Raw genomic sequence first — 20,544 nt, 5'->3', positions numbered from 1 at the left:
CACATGTTACCAGTGAGAAACAACAGGGTCACTCACCCCATTACAACAATGGCAATGTGGGGAAGGGAGGTGCACAAGTGTGCTGGCTGACATTACCCATGGTTGTCCCAAGAAACCACGTGCCACAAAGACCTAAGCGCACAGCGACAATTCCATTCAAAGAAGGTCCTCGTTATGCGGCTTTGGGCGTGATATTGGTTCCGCTGACCAAAAAATGTCATTCGGAGAAGTATAAACTGTATCATGTATCACAAGTAAAATCCACTGACCATCACATGCAGATTATGAAATCCAATGTTCTTCTCTCAAGAACCCACATTGAAATAGCAAAGTTAAAAATTAACTCTTTGGCTCAAGCTTGAGTCACCCTTCAATCTCCCATTCTCTGATCTGCTGCTCATTTTCTGCAACTTATGAACAGAGTTCAGAAACTGCCCTGTGCCTAAAAACATGCATTAGAGTGGTGTTATGGGAGAGGAGGGATATGGGGAAGGCCATAAAGGCCATAAAGGGAAGAATCAACTTTGCATGACTAAACCCATTCCACAAGCGAATATACCTTCCATAAGCGATATACCTTGATGAAGGGCTCAAGGCTGAAACGTTGGTTACGTGTCTATCTTTGCTACATAAAGAACACTGTTTGTCCTGCTGAGCTCCCCAGCATTATGTTTTCACAAGTGAATGCTGGGTAACAGTGAGTGAACCAGAGGATTGTGCATGTCCACATGGAACAGGTGCCTCGATCAGCTCCTCCTTCTCATGCCTCAGTGATGCATGGTGGTTGGGTGTTCTAAAAAAAACCTTGAATGATCTTTGTGTAAAAACATGGGGCTATTAGGAAAATAAGGATTTTAATTTCAACAGTGGGACTTAAATGCTAGTGGTTGATGGTGATTGACATTTTCACTTCACAATCTGACACCAAATATTCCTTTATCAACCACACATTTTCTCATGATTCAAGATTCCATTTATGGTTGTCTGCTCAAAAATCTTTCCTATGTTTGCCTCGATCAAGACAAGAGAAGCAGAAGAGAGTCCCCACAGCGACATTGAGTATTTGTGAATCCCACTAGCTCCTGCACCCCTGAAACTCCATCGTTGCAGCCTCTCCTGTTCAGCGAGGAACTCAAGCTCGAGGCATCCAGGGTGTCCCTCTCCGACACCTGGTTGTGAACTTCTGAAGCATTAGGAAGCAGTCAAGACTCTGCTCGCCATCAGCACCCACAAATCCCGAGTGCAATGTCTGTTTCGCAGAAGCCAGTCAGTAGAACCTGAGGGCTCAAGTGAGGCCCTCAGCTGCCAAGGCTCGAGCTGGAGCCTGACCAACTGCTGCTATTTTGTAGGATCCTCTCTGAGGCTTTACCTTGGCTGGGGGGAGTGGGCGGGAATGCAGAGGGTGTTCTACCATTCTGGTGCTTCTGTCAATCTACTGCTTCCTTGAAGCCCACAACCTGCAAATTCTAGGCTGCAGAGTATGGGAGCCATCAGCTTGGATCAACGTACAAACTACTGCCAGCATCATTCAATTTGAACCTGCACGGGGCTGTCGGGTGGCCACTAATGTTAGGAGATCTTACATGACACTGCACTTTACTTCAAATGTACCTTGTGAGTTGTAAAATCATTAGGAGATCCTTGTCAAAATGTTTGGCCTGGAAGTCAGCCTGAAGAAAATGGAGGTCCTCCATCAGCCAGCTCCCCACCATGACTACCAGCCCCCCCACATCTCCATCGGGCACACAAAACACAAAACGGTCAACCAGTTTACCTATCTCGGCTGCACCATTTCATCGGATGCAAGGATCGACAAAGAGATAGACAACAGACTCGCCAAGGCAAATAGCGCCTTTGGAAGACTACACAAAAGAATCTGGAAAAACAACCAACTGAAAAACCTCACAAAGATTAGCGTATACAGAGCCGTTGTCATACCCACACTCCTGTTCGGCTCCGAATCATGGGTCCTCTACCGGCATCACCTACGGCTCCTAGAACGCTTCCACCAGCGTTGTCTCCGCTCCATCCTCAACATTCATTGGAGCGACTTCATCTCCAACATCGAAGTACTCGAGATGGCAGAGGCCGACGCTGCTGAAGATCCAACTGTGCTGGGTAGGTCACATCTCCAGAATGGAGGACCATCGCCTTCCCAAGATCGTGTTATATGGCGAGCTCTCCACTGGCCACCATGACAGAGGTGCACCAAAGAAAAGGTACAAGGACTGCCTAACGAAATCTCTTGGTGCCTGCCCCATTGACCACCGCCAGTGGGCTGATATCGCCTCAAACCGTGCATCTTGGCGCCTCACAGTTTGGCGGGCAGCAACCTCCTTTGAAGAAGACCGCAGAGCCCACCTCACTGACAAAAGACAGAGGAGTAAAAACCCAACACCCAACCCACCAATTTTCCCCTGCAACCGCTGCAACCGTGTCTGCCTGTCCCGCATCGGACTTGTCAGCCACAAACGAGCCTGCAGCTGACGTGGACATTTACCCCCTCCATAAATCTTCGTCCGTGAAGCCAAGCCAAAAGAGAGATCCGTTGGACTATTAAAATTGCCAGGTACTTTAAATATGATTCTGTGTTTCTTTTCCTCTATTTTTGGAAAGCCATTTACTTTGGTATTAATAGGAAATTTCCAAATTGACTCCATTTTATCCCTGTAATCCTGTCTGCAAGATGTTGTTTTATGATCCATTTCCCCAGTCCCTTGTTCTATTATCAACAGGCTTTCAGCTATTACAAGTCTGCAGTCTGAAATTCTGCCCACATTCTTCAACTTGCTACTTCTCTCAACTTCAAAAGCTTCTAAAAATCTACTTCTTAGTAATGCCTTCCTGAACATCATTCCTAATTTCCAGAAAGCACATTGGGAAGCTGTGGAGTCAATATGTTACAGAGTTAGACAACAATGGCTTTCATTCATTGTACAGGAGGCCCTTCAGCCATCACTCCTATACTAGCTGTTTGGAAGAACTATTCGATTATTCTGATTTCACTTAGCCTTGTAATTTTTCCACAAATAATTATCGAAATCCCTTTGGAAAGTTGCAATGATGGTCCCTGCTGAAAAGGCAATGAAGGACATTCCATAATAACTGAACAAAATTCTGCTAACTTCCCCCTTAAGTCTGTACTGATTGATTCCTAAATGCGGCCATAAGTGGAAACAATTTCTTTCTTTCTTTTAAAACCCCTAAGATTTTGAAATTACCCTTAAGCCTCTGCCCCTACCATGAAAAATCGTGGCTTCTCTATTCTCTGCACTAATGAAGAGTTGGAACATTTCATAAAGATTTGAATGATTTTTAGAACTTGACTCTAACTTTGCCCAAGATGCCTTATTAATATTGAACCATATTCCAGTCTTTATTCTGTGATTTCTTTTAAACGTTTTTATTTCAAAAACCCTGCCGTCCATTACTTAACACCTAATAATTACTGTATGAGGTAAGTAAAATCAATTGAAACTATCAGATTCAATAGGCAGACCCATGTCATGAAACTGCTGAGGAAACCACAAAATCAATGACCATAGTGGTGAGTTTTAATTCATTCAATTAATGATATTTAATGTCAATATATTTAAATAACCAACTGTTAATTATTTAAACTACTTTTAAGGACAAAATCGTTTAAAATTTTGTTTCGGGGCAGATGCACTAGTTATCTTTTTAAACTTCCAGATACATGGGGTTAATTTCAGAACGTGATCATATTGGGGAGTCAAATTTATTCAAGATTACTGCGTCTGTCAAACATCCTTCCATTTGTTGATTCATACAATGGACTAGTTAAAGGGTCTGAAGCTAATTGTGACAATATAAAGAACCTGCAAGCGAGTTAATCCAGTTCATCAGTTATGGGAAGAATATTGACCACAGTTCCCGGGGAAGACATTGCTTGAGATTATTTGTGCAGTAGCCTGCCAAAGTTATGTTTATATGTTGTGTTTTTAGTTCAATGTCTTGTCAGATGGACAGTATCATCCATGACACGGCATGTGGTGTATTAGTATACCACATGCCGATGACAGGGCTTGTGATTCTTAGGAAATAGTCACCAACTGAACAAAGCTGATTCACTACTAACATTGCAGTTACTTGCCATTCACAGTAGCATGTAAACTTTATGAGGTTAAGGTGCATGTCTACTCTCTATAAACACAGAAGACAATTTTATAACATATACTGAAAGCAGGTAAATATATTAAGATATTCCAGAAGAGTTTGAAAGCTGAAGAGTTGTGGGATTCCTTCAGAAGGTAGCTTGTGGTACAGTGAGTGCTATGTACAAAGAAAATAGAGTGAAATTCTCAGAACTTCCCACTTTAATCACAAAACTTTGATGTGGTCACAAAATGCGCCAATGTACACAGCGGGGTTGCAGAAACAATCTGATCATGAAGATGCCACTGGTTTTGGCGTCATTGATGAGGTGATAACTCTTCACAAGAGCATAGGGACAAACTTACCTCGCACTTCTTTGGGAAATGCAGTGTCCTGAAATGAGGGGACTCTGTATAATAAGTGCTGTAATTTCTATATGGTCAAACCAAATGTATAAAAATAACCTTGAATAAAATCTTGAATGTACTTTCATTACATGTAATTTGTTTATTACAAATTTAAAACTGTGAAGCACAGAGGAAAAAATAACAGTAAAAATTGTCTTTGTCCCAAACGTTATGGAAGGCACTGTCCGTAAAGTCCTTGATCATTGAATATCAATACGATGTTGATCAAAGAATACAGGATACAGATGTGACAAACATAGGATGGAGACAATCAAAATGAGTAAACTTGACTTTTTTTTATATGCACAATGGCTCATCTGTACTGATTCAGCCAATTAATTGATCTTGGTCAAAGCGGCAATAAAAATATAATAACCCTTTGCTATGTCCCTTGCCCAAATTTTCTCAACTGATCATTATTCCACATCACAAGTGCATAGGTAGAGGGTGATCAGTCCTGGGAGATTCAGTGGTATGCACCCATGCACTGGAGCCTTGCTTGCCCTTGAGCTGACAGGTCTTCTTCCATGAAGGTGGACACAATTTTTTGTTTAAATTCTTTGAGATTTCCAACGTTCAAATTTATTGTCAGAGTCTATACACGCCATCATATACAACCCTGAGATTCTTTATCCTGTGCACTAGGCAGAATTACCACTTATTGGCAGTGCAAAAAAACTGGACTCAAGAAAAGATATAGTTACAAAAGAGAGAAATGTAAAGAAAGAACTGCAAAACCATTAACTGTGCAACAGAGAAAATAAATATTCAATAATAAATAATCTGCAAAGAAAGCGTTCTGAAATGGGCCCCTGATCATAGTTGAGGAGTCTGATGGTGGAGGGGTAATGACTGTTCCTGGACCTGGTGGGGCGAGCCTTGTGAGACCTATACCTCTCTCTTGATGGTAGCAGCCAGAACAGAACATGTCCTGGATGGTGTGGATCCTTGATGATTGCTGCTGCTTTCCAATGTACCATATTTGATGGCATAGAAGACTCACTTTTAGTCCCCAAAAATTGGCTCAAAAATGTCCCCCAGGTCTTGTATGTGAAGTTGAAATTTCTTTACCATGTTGCAGCTTCTGTTCACTGGCCGCAGTTTCCCAGCACTCTGCGAGCTACGCTGCTCCTGCTAGCCGGCCACGCTTATCCAGCAGATCCTGTGCATGGCTCCTGTTTGCCAGCCACAGCTTCCCGGCTGATCCTGTGCACAGTGGGCACAGCCGCTGAACATACCCAGGAAGAAGCGGAGGCCTGACCCGGACCTTGTGGCAGATGAGCCAGTTACTATGCTGGGTGGTGTGGTCCATGTCCAGCGGCATGAACAGCACTGTGGCTGTGCTACTGCTTCAGCAGAGAAATAAAGAGCTGTGGGTAACCAAAGGATTGTGGTCGCCACGAGGGTACAGAGGAAGCACGGTGTTCGCTGCTGGGAGAGGGTCCATGTGGTATTAAAGTGGTATTAAAAGTGAAAACTATGATTCTGTTGTGCGTGTTACAAGCTTCTATTTTTTAGTAAGAGGTTACTTTGGGGGGGTGGACGGGGTGCAATACACTCACAGAGTGTATTGGCTCAAGTGACTTAAGTCCAAAACCATAAACAAAGTTAATGGTTGTTATTCCAGGACACTTGAAGAGAGTCCTGAGGAAGACCAGATGGGTCATATGTTAATGACTCATGCTTTTGAGAAATTGAAACTGAAATCAGTATTGATCAAGCAAGTCATGTGATTGAGACTCTGGGGGGGGGGGGGGGGTGGAAGCAACATTTAGTTCATTAGAAAGCCATCTGGAAAGACAGAATTGAAGTGACTTTGGGAGAAATGGTTACTTCTGCTGTTTCTCCTTGTCAAAGGAGACCAGTGATCTACGATGGCAATTGTAATGGTCATTTTTGATTGACCCATGTCTGGGTAAAAGAAACAGGATTGTGACAATTCTGCTGGTCATTTCGTTTAAGCCTTGCCTGGGTATGTGAAAGCATCGAGGAAGTCACCAATTTTGTAACCCCTGCACAAGGAAGAGGGGAGTTGCGACAAATCATTCGTATGAAGGAATATTTCTCTGAAAGTAACTTGACAAGAAATCGTGAGTTTTGAGAGATCTGATGACTTGATGTCTCACATACTTCAATTACTTCTGAACATAGTTTAAAGGTTCTGAGTTTCAACACAGGATTTCTAAAACTGGACTTTGAATGGACTTTTCAGAATTATGCCTAAGCCGTAATGGTTTGGATAATCCACACAAACACACACACACACACACATTTGGGCAGAGTTGGAGTGAAGTTTAGATTTAAGTAAGGTTATATTATTAATTGCTATTAATAAAAATTATTCTTCTAAGATACCATTATCTTGGTGCATTTCTATTACTGCTGGTCTAGGATGTAATGAATGAAATTAAACTGCTTTATTTTGAAGTGTTTTACAGTGGCTTGTGCAGGTGGGTCGAGGAATTGAGAGACATTTACCTGTAAATACACTTAAAAACACCTTCTTAATATTCCCTGCTGAAATGGGGGGGGGGGTATCTTATATGCCCATGGTCTTATATGCCATCAAATACTGTACATTTTCTAGATGGTAGGAAATGTTTTGCCTGTGATTACTGGGCTGTGTTCACTACCTTTTATTAGTCTTTCTGCTGGTTTCCTACTACAAATGGTCCTGTGTCGATCTGTAAGGGACTTTATTTGCCTTTGCTATTCTTTTCCTGTTCACAAACTAATCAAACTGTTAAGTCTATTTTTGTTTCTTGACATTTTACTCTTATAACCTACCTTCCTTTTCTTTGTCATCAATTTCTTGTCCTCTTTTACTCAGTTCTTCCAATCACAAAAGTACATTCCAATCTACAGGTGTACTGCTATTCCAAGCAATTTTACAAGCCACTCCCTTTGATTTAATTCTAGTTTTAATTTCTCGTCAGCCACAGACTTAACACTTTCCTCTGAGAAGTTTTTGTCTTGGAGCATTATTTTTGCAAATCACACATTATTTTCCATGATTTCACAAAATCGGTACTAATTAAGGAACGAAGAATAATTTTTTTTGACAGACAGTAAGATCTATCTTTGGAATACACCACCACCCATGATTTGTTGCCCACATAGGATTGCAGAAGTTTATTACTAGTTTTTAAGTAATATATCACCAACAGAACATTCTGAATTCTGATAGTGACGCTTCCAGTCCAAAATCAATATCTACACACAGCTTGATCTGAGCTTGAAATCCCCAACCACCAAATTATTTCTATTGTTTCCCACTGCACAGAAAAATTCACATCCAAATATTTAAAACAGCCTACAATTACCTACTTTAAAAAAAATCTCAGCAAAATAAATACATCACAGTCTTCTCCCAAGTTTTCCCAAGAGATCACAGTGCAATTTAGCAGTCGAATTGCTTCTGTGTAAAATGGAGTTTGTTCAGTGTTTTCTGTTTGGGTTCAGGGGCAGTGGCTGAATGGATATTTCAATGGGCCATGTTAGAAAGATTGACAAATTGCTCATGTTTATTTGCATTTTATAAAAGTCCTGATCCAAGCATAAAATGTTTCTTGGCCTGCTTACAGTGCATTTATTAACCATGAATAACATTTGCACTGGAATGTTTGCCTGAAATGGTTTAAACTATATTTTAATTATATCAGATGCAATCACACAGCATAAAATTAACAGAACTGATCCAAAGCAGTTAGTATTAAAATGTAGATTAGGTAAAGCTGTATTTGAAGAAATATTTATTACTTAGTATAACTGAGCATACTACTTGCTCCCATCTTTCCACTTTGATCTATTTTTATACTGAATGTTATATATCACTAAATGTTTTGTGTTGCCAATGTTGGATAGACTTGTCTAGAAATGGAGCTGATGGTGTCAAGTCAAGTTTATTATCATCCAATTGCACAAGTATGACCCAACAAAACAGTGTTCTCCGGTGCGCACTGCAAAACACACAGACATCCTTCCAGATAGAACACACAGCCAGACAAAGAATACATAGGCAGGACAAGTATTCAGATAAACAAATAAATAAATATGGTTTCATGAATATGTGTGAAGGATCTCCTACTTGGCGACTAACAATAGCTACTCGGTGACGTCAACGACACTCCTCACAGAATCGTGGAACTCACGACTTATACTGAGCATCATTACACGGTCACTTGTATAACACTACGGAGCAGTCTCTATTGTGGAACAATGCAACGGTAATAATACAGCCCTAAAGCCAACTCCAGGGAGACTCCCAAATAGGATACTCCACCCTACAGAGTCTATAACATCAGGAACATCATATATCAGTATCAAAGAGCTTTGAAAATGGCTTCAGATCTTCTATGACCTCTGGCTACTTGTTAGAGCACACTAAAGCAGTACAGCAAAACCCCAGATATCCGGCACGTAAGGGGGATTGGTAGATGCCGGATAAGAGAATTTTCTGGTTGCATGAAATTGCGTGTTGCCCGCTTGCTGAACTAACAGCGAGGTGCACCAATTTTAAATCTGTATTCTTTACCTATTTATTTTCTTCTTTTTTTTAAAAAAGAAGCTTAAACAGGAGTTTTACTGTATTTTTTTCTGAAACTTAGATATTGTGAACATCACCACTCATTCTTTCAATGGGTTTATAATTTACTGACCAGTGAATGAATTCCATGGATGTATCTAAGTGTGCATACATGGGCCTCTCTCTTGGACATAGGGCATCGAATTGCAGCCAGAAAATATGAATGCTGAATATCCATTGTGTAGACTGGTAGCTGCAGTAAAAATGCTGCCTTTATTCCTTTGGCACTACTTGTTTTTTCAAAAATGGTCATTAAAGATAATGAAAGATGATTGAATATAAATGTTTGAGAAAATTGGCAAAAGTGGGTTTAGGCAGAAGACCAAAGCAAATCTTAATGTTAAAAGTAAAATTGGAAAGTGCCTTAGAAATTACATGTTAAACTGCACAGTTCTACACTATTAATTCACTGCTCATCTCTGTGAACCAGGTGGCACCAAATCGAAATGGCTCAAGTCACATGGACGCAAACAGTGTTGCTGGGTTTGCATTGCAACCTACATTGCCAGGAAATATCAGAGACAAACACTGAGCAACTACAAGCAGTGCAAGGATTTTGAAAATCGACTCACAAGCCTTATTTGTTTCCATTGAGTTGTGTATCTGGGTTACATCACACTGTGAGATTAAAATAAGCTTTTCCAAAAAAAAAGTACTTGCCACGTGCATGGCAAGTGATGAGGATGCATCTTAAACAGTTCAAAGTCAGTTTAGTCTTGTCAACTTGATGAGAATTAACAAGCTTGAGGGCATTGCTGGTTTTATTCCCTACTGATTCTATTTTTCATTCATGTTGCTAGAAAATATATTCCATGGGGTGTAAAATTTGATCTCTTGTAATTCTCACATGGAAATTTAAGATTATAGTTCAAAGGTGAAAATGATGCCTAGCCCTATAGACACACATGGAATTTAAAATTTTAATTTCAACATACAGTAGGATTACACACCCTTCGGGCTCACGAGCCTATACCTCCCAAATACATCCACATGAGCAATTAACCCACTAACCTATATGTCTGGAACATTGGAGGAAACCGGAGCACCCAGAGGAAACTCACGTAGCCAAGAGAAGAATGTCCAAACTCCGTGCAGACAGCAGCAGATTTGAACCTGGGTTACTGATGCTGTATCAGTGTCGTGCTAACCACTACATCCTATTTGTTACCAGACATGCCTCATTTCCAGAATGCAGGAATATTACCAGTAAACGTACCAAAAATGTACAGGGGTTGTTTGTTAATTGACATATTTGAGTGGCATGGGCTCGTGATTCTGAAAGGCTGTTACCGTTAATTTAAATCTAATTTTTAAAAAAATTAATTTGAAACCATTTCTGTCGTCACTTGGCTTGTGAAGCAAAGCAAGACAAGCGATGCTACTGAACACATCGGCAATATGAACTCAGAACAGTGGTTCTCAACCCTTTTCTTTTCATTCACATACTGCCAAGAAATCCTTTACTAACCACAGAGCACCTATGGCATCACAAGGCAGATTGAAAGGGTCCGACCCAGTCAGTGTTGTCCAAAGTCAACAGGGTCCCTGCCCTACCTCGGAAGTAGTCAGGGAATCCAGTTAAACTTACCCAAGATGCATCGACCAGCAGCTTGAACGGTAAAGTGGCCGACCCTTACTTGCTGCGTCACAGGAAAACCTTCGCTGGAGTGTCTGCAGTGATCGGGGGAAGAGAGGGGTCACTACCAGGGCTGGGGTGGAGAAAGGGGTGGGGGAGGGTGAGAGGTCGCTGACATGAAGGGGAGAGACAGGGACCACAATCGGGGGGGGGGGGGGGGGTGGGAGTGTGGTCGATCTCGCAGAAGGGTTGGGGGGGAGGGGGTACCACAATCAGCGGGAGTGAGTTTGTAGCCAAAGGGGAGAGAGAGCGGCTGACTACTGTGGGGGGAGGGAGGCTCGGCTACCATGGGGGCATCGGCTGCTGCGGGTTGGGGGGGGGGAAGCATGATTGACAGAGGGAGGGAGACTGACAGCTGGTGGGGGAATGGGGAGACTAGTTTGCTTGAGGCGTCACTTACCACGTCATTGCAGGGGTGGGATCCCCCTTAAATTGCCAGGTTGGTGATTTTTTTGGGGCTATCCCCCTCAATCTAAAAGGTGCTGGAGGTACCTTTGCCCCACTAATTGCACCTGGGTCCCAGGAGGGCCACCTGGGTGCTGCAGCTTAAAAACACCTATTGACTTAGATATTCAATTCTTGTAGCAAGAGTTTCTCTTCTGTCTTACAAACAAATTTGCCCTCAATAGGAAACAACAAGGAATTTCCTATTGGAAGTTCAGGGAGTTTTAGGCATAATCTCTTCATTTAAGGTACAGAAAAATTTGCAGGAAATACAGTAATGAAGAACTTTTCATCACCATCTAGGACAGTATTGTGAATTTGACAAATACAAGTGAAATGGCTGGAAAGTGCGAGAAAACACATCTGTGTGGACAACTTACATAAAAATATCTTGCTGCCTCTCTTACAATCAAAGAGAGGACATTCTAATTGTGATTTGATTTGCAGAACCTAAAGAGTTCCAAACTATCAGATACTTTATGAGGGCATCAGAAAGCAGGAATCCTGTGAAATGGGTTAAGGCGAACAAACATAGTGACAAAGTCATTAGTTTTCTCCTCGAGATTGCATTAAGAAATCATATTTTTATTGGCGATCGATATTTTCCTAGCTAGAAAAACCCACTTTCAATAATGGGCATAGAAATATCATGTCGTATGGGTATCTGACTCCCAGAACAACAAGTGTATCACCTTGCCATGCCAATGTGACCCTTAGCCATTCTATTATCACACATTCACAGACATTGTTACTCCACCATAGATTTGCTCTGCATCAGACAAAAGACATTTACAAATGATTATCAATGGGAAACATGTCATTAAATCCAAAAAAAAATCAAAGGAATATGCTAATAAAACTTGACAATCTCAACTGGAGTGGCACAAGCTTTCAACAAAGAAGGGCTCACAGTTTAAAATGTTGCATCTCTTCCTCTCTCTTCTCAAAATGCATTTTGGTTTCCTACCTGATCCAGCATCAATCACTGTTGAAAGCGTTCTCCGATCTGCAAGCACCCTTGACGATCCAGGCATGGTAACAGGTTCCGAACGGACTGGCTGGATTCTGCACCATGATATAGAAAAATAAAGTATTACATACCAAACTCTGAAATAAAACGGCCAGTTATTTACAATTTGGGCTTTCAATACAATAACTAATCTTATCTGTAAAGATGTTCGGTAACTTGGTTAAATTGAACATTCTGCTGCCCTACTATCTCTCAGACAAACAGCAGCAGCTACAAATCTCAGCTTCTATTCAAAGTAGGAGAGTTTTATTTCGTATCCCAAGGCCAATATTTATCCTAAAAGAAACATCACATCTGGCAGATTATTTAGTTATTGTCATAATATTAATTCATGGAAAAACAATGTATTGGGTAGGTGTTTGCTTGTGAAGCTGCATCCCTGACAAAGGGCCCAGGCCTGAAGCATTGATTAACTTTTACTATCTGTGGATGCTGTGTGACCTCCTGAGTTTCTCCAGCACTGTAGCAAGATTGCATGCGACCCCAATATCTGCAGATTTTCTTGTTGAACTCCATATGGTGCCCTGGGCTTCATTAGTCAGGGGATTAAATTCAAGAGCCATCAGGTAACGTTGCAACTCTATAATCTAAACTTAGATATTGTGTTCAGTTCGAGTTGCCTCATTATAGGAAGGCTGTGGAAGCTTTGGAGGGAGTGCAGAGGAGATATATCAGGATGTTGCCTGGATTAGAGAACATGTCTTCTGAGGAAAGATTGAGTGAGGTTGAACTCTTGTCGTTTGAGTGATAGAGGATAAGGGGTGACTTAATAGAGATATATAAAACTATGAGGGACAAAGATAGTGGACAGCCACTATCTTTCTCTCCAGGCATGGCAAAGGTCAAAACCAGAGGAAAGTTTAGGGGAAAAGTCAAAGGTAGCCTTTTAACACAGAAAAGGGTGGGTATCTGGAATGCATTTGAGAGGTCGTAGTTGAGGATGATACAACAGGGTCATTTAAAAGACTCTTAGAAAAGCAAATAAGAAAAATGGAGAGTCGTGGGCTGTGAGGGAAGGAAGGGTTAGATCGATCATGGAATTGGTTCATATGGGTCAGCAGAATATCATGGGCCGAAGGGTCTGTACTGTGCTATGTTCAACTGCTGAACCTGGGGAAGTTAATACAGCAGAATGGAGGTGCACAACACACAGATCTCCTCTAATTATCCATAAAAATTGGTCTTTGGCCAGAAAATAGTCTGAATAAAACTCCAGATCGCCTTACACAGAAGAGGTGTCCTGGGGAATTGTCCCTCTTCCAACAACTCATGCAGTGGTGTGGAAACAAATGAGTATTGAATTTCAACCTACCCTAGGCCAACAATTTCCAAAAATGCCTGGGAAGTGCACCTTGGCAAAATGAAGACTTAACAAAAGGCAGAAGTTAGAAGAGATGACAAAAGATGTATGATGCCAAAAAAAATAAGAGTGATTCTAACAAGGGCTAAACAACATTGTCTAAAGAAGTTAAGCTTTTTTAGACTGCGAGCCCCATCTAAACTCATGAAATTAACATCTCTAAAACACTGTTGCATTTAATTTCCTTCTCCCAGGTTGTAGGGTGGGAGGTTATTCAGGCACATACTGCTGGGCCCAGAATTTCTATCCCCAACGTAGCGCCACACCATTACCAAGGTTCACAAGATTATGTCCTTACCTCAGACTATTCAGTTCTAGATCATCTGTATCAAAGTCCATAAGTGGCTGTGGTGTGTCGCAAGGTCCATGTGACTGAAGTACTGAGGAACTGGAAGAAATCACTGTGGTTTGTCCTGAAGGATGGATGGTTTTGAACTGAAATTGTGGGCCCATCCACAAACGCCTGTGGGGTCCTGTGTGTGTCACAATCTCAACCTGAAAATAAATATGCCGTGTTAAAAGAGACAAGGCCACAGAAAAATCTATGAAAACTCAACATCTGTAGATACTGCATTAAACACAGACTACCAGCAAGTTCACTGTATGTAGTAACACAAGAAACAGCACGGGAACAGAAGGGGGCATTCCTCTTATAGTCAGGGACTATAATGAACTCAGTAGTTGAGCCTCCACAGCTCTCCAGTGTAGTGCATGCCAAAGATTCACCACACTATATTAGTGGAAAAATTAAAAAGCACCTAAAGGCTTGCATTCATTTACATGGCACTTTATCACATAGTATTCCACATGCAATTAATTACTCTATGTGCTATGATCATTCCCATTAAGAAAAGTCTGCCCCGAACAGACTAACATGTTACAATCCACACTTCCCAGTCATATTCAAAAGGTTGAGAACAAATTAAAGCAACCATTCTCAATCTATTTTTGGCTGTATCCCCCTTTGGACTCCGTTCAAAGTTTATGGGCCCCCTTTTCCTGTGAAGCAGTTGTGCAGTTGGTTTCTTCTGTACATCTCTCCTGACGACGTAAAAAATAATTTAAAACATTATGATTTCAGTCTGTGGCTCGCCCTTAAATGTGCTGAGGCCCCCCAGGGCTTGGTATGGCCCCTGTCAAGAATAGCTGATTTAAAGGAATAGGGTGAGGAGAGGTTATGACGTGGGGAAGGAATTGTAAAGCAACTTTTTTTGATGATGGAGGAAGTGTGGTCTTTGGTGTGACAATGACACAGGGGCTTCTTCAGTTTCCTTTTTTAAATTATTTTATATATATATATTTTCAAATCAACATGAAAACATGAAATTCATTAATTACATAAAAGAAACATAATTTTATAATTCGATGATTTTGAGTAAGAAAAGAAAAAACAAGAAATAAAAAGAATAAGCCCTTACCCTCCCCTCTCCCATCCACCCTTAACTTTCATATCTGGTTAAAGAGTTGTAAAGAACTGAGAATATAACACTTCTTCATTCCTGTAGTGGCTTCTCAGTTTAAGTTATAAACTCAAGTCTGGATTTGGCCTTAAATGTAACCATAATTTGGACTTTGTGAGTTGCTGTGATTCTGGAATTTTCAAAATATGCCTCATAATTTAAAAGGGTTAAGAGTTAGTGAATAAAATAGATGAAATTAAAGTTGTATGATCATTTGGGCTCTTGAGTCAAGAGGCTTTAGCTTTCTCTGATTCACTATCTTCTTTGGCTTGGCTTCGCGGACGAAGATTTATGGAGGGGGTAAAAAGTCCACGTCAGCTGCAGGCTCGTTTGTGGCTGACAAGTCCGATGCAGGACAGGCAGACACGATTGCAGCGGTTGCAAGGGAAAATTGGTTGGTTGGGGTTGGGTGTTGGGTTTTTCCTCCTTTGCCTTTTGTCAGTGAGGTGGGCTCTGCGGTCTTCTTCAAAGGAGGTTGCTGCCCGCCAAACTGTGAGGCGCCAAGATGCACGGTTTGAGGCGTTATCAGCCCACTGGCGGTGGTCAATGTGGCAGGCACCAAGAGATTTCTTTAGGCAGTCCTTGTACCTTTTCTTTGGTGCACCTCTGTCACGGTGGCCAGTGGAGAGCTCGCCATATAACAGGATCTTGGGAAGGCGATGGTCCTCCATTCTGGAGACGTGACCCATCCAGCGCAGCTGGATCTTCAGCAGCGTGGACTCGATGCTGTCGACCTCTGCCATCTCGAGTACTTCGACGTTAGGGGTGTAAGCGCTCCAATGGATGTTGAGGATGGAGCGGAGACAACGCTGGTGGAAGCGTTCTAGGAGCCGTAGGTGGTGCCGGTAGAGGACCCATGATTCGGAGCCGAACAGGAGTGTGGGTATGACAACGGCTCTGTATACGCTTATCTTTGTGAGGTTTTTCAGTTGGTTGTTTTTCCAGACTCTTTTGTGTAGTCTTCCAAAGGCGCTATTTGCCTTGGCGAGTCTGTTGTCTATCTCATTGTCGATCCTTGCATCTGATGAAATGGTGCAGCCGAGATAGGTAAACTGGTTGACCGTTTTGAGTTTTGTGTGCCCGATGGAGATGTGGGGGGGCTGGTCGTCATGGAGGGGAGCTGGCTGATGGAGGAGCTCAGTTTTCTTCAGGCTGACTTCCAGGCCAAACATTTTGGCAGTTTCCGCAAAGTAGGACGTCAAGCGCTGAAGAGCTGGCTCTGAATGGGCAACTAAAGCGGCATCGTCTGCAAAGAGTAGTTCACGGACAAGTTTCTCTTGACCCCAACAATGAAGACGCTGTTTACATCCGGTACCGCACGGATGGCAGTCCCTTCAATCTGAGGCGCCTGCAAGCTCACACCAAGACACAAGAGCAACTTGTCCGTGAACTACTCTTTGCAGACGATGCCGCTTTAGTTGCCCATTCAGAGCCAGCTCTTCAGTGATTCACTATATACACATTGTAATTCTAATTGCCTCTTTAGAAACAAGGCAAATGAGGCAATGTGTAATGTAATGCTGTCTGCCTGTTGTCCTTTTATCATAGCTGTCTCAACTCCTTGTGACTCTATTTATTAACAATATTTATTTTAATCTGTATATAGGTTCTGTGTCTATGTATCGTATGTCTTTATGTGTGTTTGCACTGTTTTTCCCCATGGACCAGGGAATGCCGTTTTGTTGGGTTGTACTGAGTACAATTGGATGATAAATAAACTTGAACTATATTGTGAATCCAACACAGCCCAACAGGTTAACTAAAACTGAGGTAACTTGGTATTCAAGCACATACAAACCAAGTTGAAGCTGCTCTTATATGAATTGAGAAATTTATCTACAATATTTGTTTTCTGTAAGGAATACAAAATAAAAATAAGAGCTGCTGAACAATAACGGCATTCAACAAGGATGGCAGGTCGAGGTTTAAAATAGCAAAGCATCAGCCTTGAGCACTCCCACAGGGTCAGCAAGGAAGGAGGGCACAACTTCAGGATTGAAGGGCGTCCACTTAGAACAGGTGCGGAGAAATTTCTTTCACCAGAGGGTGGTGAATTTGTTGCCACAGGTGGTTGTGGAGGCCAAGTCATTGGGTGTATTTTAGGTAGAGATCAATAGGTTCTTGATTAGCCAGAACATCAAAAGTTATGGGGAGAAGGCCAGGCAGTGGAGCAGTGAGAAAATGGTTTAACGTGATTAAATGGCAGGGCAGACTCAATGGGCTGAATAGTGAGTTCTTCTCCTATGTTTTTTGATCCATGTCCGATCACTTGCACCTCTTCCCATTTAGTGAGCTGCACTTGGTGGTTCCCTCACATTGGAGAACCTAACACAGAATGGATGATCACTCAGTACACTGGAGTATCCCTGAGGTTCCAGGGTGTAAAGTGTAAGGAAGGTAAGGAGTCTTTTTAAAGGCACTTTCCTTGGTAAGTGATTTAAATCAGGAGGGAGTTGGAGACGACCGTTAGAGGAGCGAGGAGGAGAGGCTGGTGGGAAGATAAGGGCCTATAAAAAGGCTCTAACCGGGGCCTGATCGAACACTCAAGGGAGCAGAGAAAGGAAGAGGTATTATTCTAAGGGCTTTTACTGGACCATGGTCTAATTAATTGGTTAATAGGACAATTGGTGAAGAGCCAATAAAAGAAGCGTAGGTATTAGGGAGTGGCCTGATGAAGGAGTGGGGATTCGAGGCTTTGGCTTGTGAGGCTGAGCATATCTGAATTGAGGTAAGATGTTCACATTTAATATATATCCTTTTATATTTACTCTGGTAAAGTACAAGGAGAAGGAGGAAAGATGAGTGTCAGGATAGAAGCCTGTAATGAGCAGAGTACCTCAAGGATCAGTGCTAGGTCCCCTGTTGTTCATAATTTATATTAATGATTTGGATGATGGGGTGGTTAACTGGGTTAGTAAATACGCAGACTATATGAAAATAGGGGAGTGGTGGATAGCGAGGAAGGTTTTCGGGGATTATAGAGGGATTTGGTTTGTCTGGAGAGTTGGGTTGAAAGATGGCAGATGGAATTTAATATAGAGAAGTGTGAGGTGCTTCATTTCGGTAAAAATGAAATAGGACATATGTAATAAAGGGGAGGACATTGGGGAATGCACAAGAACAAAGAGATCTTGGAGTTATGGTGCAGGTTTCCTTGAAGGTGGATTCCCATGTTGACAGGGTGGTTAAGAAGGCATTTGGTATGCTGGCCTTCATAAATCATAGCATAGAGTATAGGAGCTGGGGAATGATGTTGTGACTGTTAAGGCATTGGTGAGGCCAGGTTTGGAGTATTGTGTTCAGTTCTGGTCTCCAAATTATAGGAAAGGTGGAAAAGATGCAGAGAAGATTTATAAGGATGTTGCCTGGCTTAAAATACCCAGAGTAGAGAGAAAGATTGAAGAAGTTAGGACTTTATTCCTTGGAATGTAGACGGTTGAGAGAGGATTTGATAGGTGTTTAAAATTATGAAGGGAATTGATGGACTAGATGCAAGTAGACTCTTTCCCCCTGAGAGCAGGGGAGGTTGAAACAAGTTGAGGGTGAGGGGGCAAAATTTTAGGAGAAACATGAGAGGATGCTTCTTCACTCCGAGAGTGGTGGCTGAATGGAATAATCTTTCGGAGGAAATAGTTGAGGCATAGTCAATTCTTTCATTTAAGAGGAGGCTGAATATATACATGGATAGGAGGGGGTTGGAGGGTTATGGGCGGAGACTAGGCAGGGGGAACTAATGGAGTTGTTTGAGTGAACCGGCGTGGACTTGTAGGCCTGAGATGGCCTGTTTCCATGTTGTAAACTGTTATATGGTTATATGGCCTACCACAAATAGTAGGAATAAACAAACAGGCCTTTTCCTGAATGACAGGCAATGACTAGTGGAATCCCTGCTATTCACAAATCTAAAAATAATTTAGATGAGAAAATAAAATGTAATAGCTGCCAATTTGCAAACACAGAGCTGAGTGGGAGTGCAAGCTGTGAGGAGGATGCAGTGAGGCTCCAGGGTGATTTGGAAGGGCTGAGGGATGGGCAAATGCATGGTAGGTGCAGTATATTGTGGATAAATACAAGATAATCCACTTTCACTACAAGAATAGGAAGGCAGATTAAATCAGCCATTCTCAACCTTGTTTTGGCTGTGGCCCCCTCAGGACCCTGCTCAAAGTTTATGGGCCCCTTCCCTGTGAAGCAGTCAAGCTTGGTTGGTTTCTTCTGTATTTCTCTCCTACCGACTACATAAAAAATTATGAATTCAGTCCATAGCCCCTCGTAAATGTGCAGTCGCCCCCGACATATGGCCCTCATTGAGAATGGTTGATCTGAATAGTGATAGATGGAGAAAGGGAGTGACCTGGGAGTCCTTGTAAACCAGTTGATGTGAATGTAGCAGGCTTTAATTTTAACAAATGCTCACATACAGGAGAAGGGAGCTTTTACAGCAAATGCACAGCGCATGATGTGTCATTTTTGACACTGTCGTCCACTCATCCCTTCCCACTAATTGTCGCCTTAGTACCTACCTCATGTCCGAAAGAAGTGCTACATTTGGGGACTCAAAGTCCATCCAATTGAAGCAACACCACCTAAGACTCTGGATAATAAAATCCTGGACACCTGTTGCTGGAAGGGGATCAGATATATCAAGGATTGTTATGAGCAAGGACAGCTTAAGTCATTCAAACAACTAAGAAAGAAATATGATTTGTCCAATAAAACTTTCTTCTGCTAGCTCCAGCTAAGATCTTAAGGGATAATTTGGGACTGTCTATGGCCCTGCCTGTATGTAGCGACATGGAGATGCTAATTTGAAAGGGGAATACATGCAAGTTCATCTCTATGATGAATCTCCTATTCCAAAGTGAGGGCCTAAAGATGGGTCAAGGAAAAGGTGGGAGTTGGACTTGGGCACCACAATCCACAAGCGGTGCTGGTCAGACTGCTGTCTGGACAGCATGACAGCTGTTATAATGCCAGGTACAGGTTGGTGCATACTATTTCCTGCATCAACTGTACCTCACACCACAAAAATTAGATAAATATAAACCAGAAATTTCAGAAATGTACAGATTGCAACCTTTATCCATTCAGCCTGGCTGTGTACAAAGGTGAGATCCTTCTGGGAGGACCTGGGGGACATTCTGAAAAAAAATTACAAGGGTGGATTTTCCACAGGATCTGGAATTGTACCAGCTGGGAAACATTATGGTTGTGAGTTTTAAACTGTCCGGCTACCAAATTCAGTTTGTGAAGGTTGCCTTGTCAGTAGCCAGGAAGTGTATAGAAGTCACATGGAAGTTTGGCTCCCAACTAAATATTAGATGATGGAGTACCACATATGGATACAAAGTTGTATTCCCCTGGAGAAGAATCAAATACAATTTAAGGAGAAAATATGATGCCTTCATTGGGAGTATGGCAGCCTTTCTGCAACATATAGGTATGCAGATATAGTAACACCCCTTCTAAATAGAAGAAAGGTTAAAATCCATATTATTGTGGAACG

The 20,544-nt window shown here is 42.0% G+C and overlaps 1 protein-coding gene across 9 annotated transcripts in view; it reads right to left on the bottom strand.

The window, feature by feature from the left end:
- Nucleotides 1-20,544, bottom strand: part of bcas3 (BCAS3 microtubule associated cell migration factor) — a 728,081-nt gene that overhangs the window by 306,076 nt on the left and 401,461 nt on the right. For 8 of the 9 annotated variants that reach the window (XM_069911282.1, XM_069911281.1, XM_069911285.1 and 5 more), the window contains 2 exons: nucleotides 13,877-14,073; nucleotides 12,156-12,253 (listed from right to left, as the gene is read on the bottom strand). In XM_069911282.1, the coding sequence (XP_069767383.1) occupies nucleotides 12,156-12,253; nucleotides 13,877-14,073 (295 nt within the window). Of the gene's footprint in view, nucleotides 1-10,738; nucleotides 10,780-12,155; nucleotides 12,254-13,876; nucleotides 14,074-20,544 lie in introns of those variants that run through there. The other variant, XM_069911289.1, reaches the window with a different exon arrangement.

This window comes from Narcine bancroftii, chromosome 14, assembly GCF_036971445.1.
Source record: "Narcine bancroftii isolate sNarBan1 chromosome 14, sNarBan1.hap1, whole genome shotgun sequence".
Lineage (NCBI taxonomy): Eukaryota > Metazoa > Chordata > Chondrichthyes > Torpediniformes > Narcinidae > Narcine > Narcine bancroftii.
This window is presented reverse-complemented; position numbering and strand designations above follow the sequence as displayed.